The sequence below is a fragment of the Diaphorina citri genome, unplaced genomic scaffold, assembly GCF_000475195.1.
Source record: "Diaphorina citri unplaced genomic scaffold, Diaci psyllid genome assembly version 1.1 scaffold1815, whole genome shotgun sequence".
NCBI classification, from domain to species: Eukaryota; Metazoa; Arthropoda; class Insecta; order Hemiptera; family Psyllidae; genus Diaphorina; species Diaphorina citri.
Window position 1 is genome coordinate 31,078 of NW_007379241.1, and position 6,288 is coordinate 37,365.

General features: G+C 39.8%; 1 protein-coding gene across 1 annotated transcript; it reads left to right on the forward strand.

Moving 5' to 3' along the window:
* The first annotated feature begins 1,291 nt into the window (after positions 1 to 1,291).
* Positions 1,292 to 5,634, forward strand: LOC103517338. Its single transcript, XM_008482364.1, has 4 exons — positions 1,292 to 1,334; positions 5,119 to 5,205; positions 5,286 to 5,501; positions 5,621 to 5,634. Exons 1-4 carry the CDS (start codon positions 1,292 to 1,294, stop codon positions 5,632 to 5,634), a joined length of 360 nt encoding a protein of 119 aa, XP_008480586.1.
* The last annotated feature ends 654 nt before the right edge of the window (positions 5,635 to 6,288 follow it).

Sequence of the window (6,288 nt, forward strand, 5' to 3'; positions counted from 1 at the left end):
ATGAAGAGAAGGGGAGGGAGTGGATTCCGTGATGAGAGGAGAAGGAGGGGGAATTTTGATATGAGAGGGAAGAAGGAAGGATGGAGAGGAGGAGGGATAGATGCTATCATAATAGGAGAGGGAATTCTGATGTTGTGGAGGGAGAAGAGAAAGTATTAGAGGGAAAAAGAGATTCTGTGATGAGGGGGAGGGGAAGGGAGGGGGAAATCCTGATATTACAGGGAGGAGGGACGAGATGGATTGGTGAGGAGAGAGATGTGATTGGGAGGAGGAGAGAGAAGAGAGAAGAGAGAGATGAGGGAGATGAGGGAGTTTGGACTATTAAGAAAGAGGCTCCCATAAAGTGGAGGTACTAGGAAGGGTAGACAGTTAAGTGGTAGAATAGAGAAGAATTCTGAGGGAGGGAGAAGAGAAAGTATTAGAAGGAGAAAGAGATTCTGTGATGAGGGGGAGGGGAAGGGAGGGAGAAATCCTGATATTGTAGGGAGGAGGGACGAGATGGATTGGTGAGGAGAGAGATGTGATTAGGTGGAGGAGAGAGTAGAGAGAAGAGGGAGAAGAGGGAGTTTGGACTATTAAGAAAGAGGCTCCCATAAAGTGGAGATACTAGGAAGGGTAGACAGTTAAGTGGTAGAATAGGGATTGATGTTGATTTTAATGGCTTTAGGCTTTCTAAATTTTCCAGGGAGGTTTTCATTGTTATTCGTTATATCTGTCAAGACAAAAGTTAATGAGAGAGGGGGAATTTCGATATGAGAGGGAAGAAGGAAGGATGGAGAGGAGGAGAGATAGATGCTATCATAATAGGAGAGGCAATTCTGATGTTGTGGAGGGAGAAGAGAAAGTATTAGAGGGAGAAAGAGATTCTGTGATGAGGGGGAGGGAGAAATCCTGATATTGCAGGGAGGAGGGACGAGATGGATTGGTGAGGAGAGAGATGTGATTGGGAGGAGGAGAGAGTAGAGAGAAGAGAGAGATGAGGGAGTTTGGACTATTAAGAAAGAGGCTCCCATAAAGTGGAGGTACTAGGAAGGGTAGACAGTTAAGTGGTAGAATAGGGATTGACGTTGATTTTAATGGCTTTAGGCTTTCTAAATTTTCCAGGGAGGTTTTCATTGTTATTCTTTATATCTGTCAAGACAAATGTTAATGAGAATAGATAAGAACAACAAACAAACAAAGATTTGGAAGTCTTAAGATCTGGTTTTATTTGAAAGTTTTATGGCCGGGCCCAAAATTTTATTTGAGTTTAACTCTCCAATTAAGCAATGTAATTGATTAAAGCAATATAATGACTGCTGAAACCCTCCAAGAGATTACTGACATTGTCATTGGTTAAACAAATTGAAATCAGATTACTTGATTTGAGAGTTAAACCAAGTTTAAACCAAGCTCAAGCCAGCTCCATCATCAAAAGCACAAGGCGTAACAATCTGCCTTGTTCCTCTTAATCTTAATGAGACAGCTTTCAGAATTGAGAACTCAGTCCTCACTCTCACCCAGCTCAGCACATGCCCATACATTTTTTTTCCACTTTTCGCTCAAAACCAATGCAATTCTCTTCAAATAACTATGGAATTCCAAACATACTTACTACTGCCAGGGTCATTTGAACTCTAGAAGACTTTTTGCCTCGCCAAACTGTTCTGTCTTGTGATTCTTCTTCCGTATTTTTGCCATGTCCCTCTTGATCTGGTCCTTCCATCTCAGCTTTGGGCGTCCTCTTCTTCTCGTCCCACGGGATGGAATTCCATAATCTAACCTACACATTTACAATGAAAAAAATCCCAAGCTAAGTTTAGGCTGAGATTTGTTGTCCAAAGGAAATCACCATAATAATTTTATCATGTTTACTGAAACACTAGGTATTAGGTTAAGGTCTTTAGATTTTATCTTGTATTAAGTCAACATTGTCCTTATTGGGATCTTTACTATGGAAACCTGCAGGACAAACTTTGAAAACTGTTGACATGAAGAGTTCACAAATAGAAAAAAAAATGTCTAGCTAGAAAAAATAGTATACCAAATGTAGATAATATTTACCTCCAAGTAGAAAATACCTACCTACATGGACAAAAAAAAATAATAAAAAGGAAAGATAAAATATGTTCTGTCCAAATAAAGCTGAAAAGGATTTCTGTTTGATTAACGAAAGAAAGTATACAGGGTGCGCCAGAAAAATACGGACAACGGCTCAGGGTAGCTAGATCTCATCATTTCCAACAAGGTTCTCTGGGTCATTTTCCTAACGTCCGCTTCGTTTCCGAGAAAAGTCCAAGGGAAAATGACCCACAGAACCTTGTTGGAAATGACGAGATCGACCTACCCTGAGCTGTTGCCAGTGTTTTTCTGGCGCACCCTGTATAGTAAAGCTTTCATACAAGGCTTTTATAACTAGGTTAGTAGGTAGTAGGTAGGTGGCTAAGGCCTCCATACAAAAAGTTAACAAGTGACTCGAGGATATAAATGACTAGGCTTTACATTCACACCGCATTGCTATGGTATTGTACAAAACGAAATATTGCTCTTATAGGTACGTACAGTAATGTGTGGTTTCTTTATCATTGCTTTTATCCGTACAACATTTTTCTTCTTCGTTGCTTTTATCCGTAAAACATGTGTGAGATTTCTTCTTCCCCTCCTCCTCCTCATCCTCCTCCTTCTTCTTCTTCTTCTTCTTCTTCTTCTTCTTCTTCTTCTTCTTCTTCTTCTTCGTCGTCGTCTCTTTCTTCTTATTCTTCTTCATCTTCTTCTTCGTCTTCTTACACTTTATTTACATTTTCCTTCCTCTTCTCCTTTTTCTTTTTTAATGAGCGATCTCGTTAGATGTAAATTGCCGGATTTTTCCCTTCTTCAAAGAAATGAAACGACCAACCTGAAATAAACACCTGCATATTATTCTTTCCTGTCATCACCCATACAATCCTCCATATTATGTAGAAACTTTTGAAAATACTGTATGTAGGTGTAAACTACCTAGGTATTTTTTTTTTTTTTTTTTTTTTTCGAAAAAACATTTGATAAAGTCTAAAGGGATTACATAAACCAATTTGACAATCTAATTTCTAAATAAAGTACCTAGTATTGGGGGAAACATGTATAATGTAAATATTATCCCTGAATATTCAATCCTGGAACTTTTCCTCCTAAATTTGAAAGTAGGTGCATTTATTTCATCAATTAGTATTGGGGGAAATATGTATAATGTAAATATTATCCCTGAATATTCAATCCTGGAACTTTTCCTCCTAAATTTGAAAGTAGGTGCATTTATTTCATCAATTAAAAATTATTGGGGTAATTGGGCTAGCTAGAATTTAAAAAAATTCTATAACTTTCTGCAGAAAGTGGAATATATTTTTGGCATCTCCGTCTTCCTTTCTTAAAAATTCAGGAGGGGAGGGATCTAAAGATTACAGGATCATCAGGATGTTCAAACCAATTGAGAAATCAGTCAGCCATGCAAAAAAGCACAATCTGCTAATTTGCTCCGAATTTCAGCGGAAAAACTTTCTCTTTCAACATGAAAATTCGGGGAACTCCAAAACGCGTTTAAATTAATTAAATTGGATAATATTGGGGTGATTGGGCTAGCTAGAATTTAAAAAATTTCTAACTTTCTACAGAAAGTGGAATATATTTTTGGCATCTCCGTCTTCCTTTCTTAAAAACTCAGGAGGGGAGGGATCTAAAGATTACAGGATCACCAGGATGTTCAAACCAATTGAGAAATCAGTCAGCCATGCAAAAAAGCACAATCTGCTTATTTGCTCCGAATTTCAGCGGAAAAACTTTCTCTTTCAACATGAAAATTCGGGGAACTCCAAAACGCGTTTAAATTAATTAAATTGGACGCGCGGAAATGAAAAACGAAATTATTTTGCTCTCGTTTTGGCTTCAGTGAAGCGGAAAAAATATTTTCATTGGGGAAGTGAAAATACTGCGTTCAGAATAGGAGTGCAAGATTTTTCTATCTGATGAAAGGGATTAGGGGATTTCTAGGAAATTGTAGAAAATTAGAGATGGAATCTCGCGAGTTGTGCGTTCACGAGTTGTAACTAAGAGCGAATCGGGGGTTGTCGTATGCATTTTTATATGTATTTTGCGTAGAATGTACAACTCGTGAACACACAACTCACGAATATTCTTGAGTTGTGTTAGGATGAACAGAATTTTTATGTCCGAACTTACCGCAGAGTTTTCAGTTCATCCAGAGTTTAAGAAATACCTACTGGCCTGTGTAAATCAAATGGGTGACGTCAAAGAAAACTTTCTTTCTCTCTCTCTCCCTGTTTCTTATTTTCTCTATCCAATAAATTCAGAAGCGTCACGTCTGAGTTCTATAAAACGTAAAGAAGAAACAGAAATAAGATAAAAATGTATACATACAGGGTGGTTTCAAATATTTATTTATTCAAAATTCAACAGCTTACTTATCAACCAGCCAGCCTACTTATTATCTTGAAGGTAGCACGTCTGCCTTGAAGACACTAAGCCGTGGGTTCGATTCCTGCGCGAGGAGGATTTTATCCTAAATATATACAGCCCCTTGTGTAACTGACTGACTCACTCACTGACTCACTCACTCATACTAATTCTAACCCACTTCTAGATTAACCAGCCAGCCTACTTATTATCTTGAAGGTAGCACGTCTGCCTTGAAGACACTAAGCCGTGGGTTCGATTCCTGCCCGAGGAGGATTTTATCCCAAATAGGTAGATAAGATTTGTTGTCAGAACGACTGGCTTTTTCCTATCCGGTCCTTCTTTCTCCTCTTTTTCGGAACGACAAGACCACAGCAGTTACAGTTCCCTCTATCATACCTCTTTTAAAAAAAATCTCTCTCTCTCTCTCTCTCTCTCTAAATCTCTCTCTCTCTTTTCTATCCTAGTTCTTTCTCTCCATGTTAAGGATGAACAGAATTTTTATGCCCGAACTTACCGCAGAGTTTTCAGTTCATCCAGAATTTAAAAAATACCTACTGGCCTGTGTAAATCAAATGGGTGACGTCAAAGAAAACTCTTGATAACTCTCGTGTAAGATCAGCCATTAGTCTTTTTCAAACAATACAAGGACATTTTTTACAGACAGTTTCATTCCAATTATTTCTTTTCCAGGGCTGTTTCTGGCGGGCGCCGGCATCTTCATGATCGTTCTCAACTATTTCATTGCCAAGCGGACCGACGATGAAACAGTGGTAACTGGTAAGATCGGCCATTAGTCTTTTTCAAACAATACTAGGACATTTTTTACAGACAGTTTCATCCCAATCATTTCTTTTCAGGGCTGTTTCTGGCGGGCGCCGGCATCTTCATGATCGTTCTCAACTATTTCATTGCCAAGCGGACCGACGATGAAATTGCCGCCTACGTCGAGCGGCAATTGACGCGTTCCAAGAGCGGCAAGCGACTGATTCGCGACGTCGAAACGGGGGGGCTGACGACCAAGAATTATGCGGCGAGTAGGGTCGCTGACACCGCGACCAATAGTACTATCACAGGTAAGGGTTTACCTCTGTGGCCGAGTGGTCAAGAGCACTGACTCCCAACCTGGAGGTGCTGGGTTCGAATCCCGGCCGGGGAGGTATTTTTCTAACCAGACTCTTCCGTTCTTGAACAGACATGGATGTATAAGAAAGCGGTACCGAGGTACAATCCTTTGCTTAAAAAAAAGGTAAGAATTTGATCTCGAGATCTCCGCCAGACTAGTTAGTTTGGATGGTAGCGCTGTGCCTAGTAAGCGCTATAGATTGCGGGTTCGAGTCCCACCCGGGGCGGATTTTATCCTAAAGAGATAAGGTTCGTTCTCGCAAGGGCTGGCTTTCTCCTATCCTGTCCCCCTTCTCTCTTCGCTTTCGGGATCGTAAAGGAGGAATTTGAAAAGAAGGTGGAACGGACTGAAACGAAGAGAGGAGGAGAGGGATTCAAAATGAAGATAGGAGAAGGAGAAGAAAAAGATGGCAGAAGGAGAGGAATAATAGAGGAAAGGAATGAAGAGAAGGAGAAGTAGGGACTCTAAATCAAGGAAAGGTTAATAAAGAAGGGAGAGAGAAGTAATAGAGGGAGGTAGGAAAGAAAAAGAAGAAGGGTAAGGAAGAAGGAAGGGGGGAGGGGATAAAAGAAGGAGGGAAATAAATAAAAGGGCAACACCAGCTCTGGGTGAAATTGGTGTGGGATTGGGATTTTCTGGGCAAAATAGAACGCAAAGTTTTTTTTCCACAAAAATACGAAGAGAAACTTTGTTTTTTTTTTCTGTTTTTCCCATTTGGGGTATATAATGTGAAATGA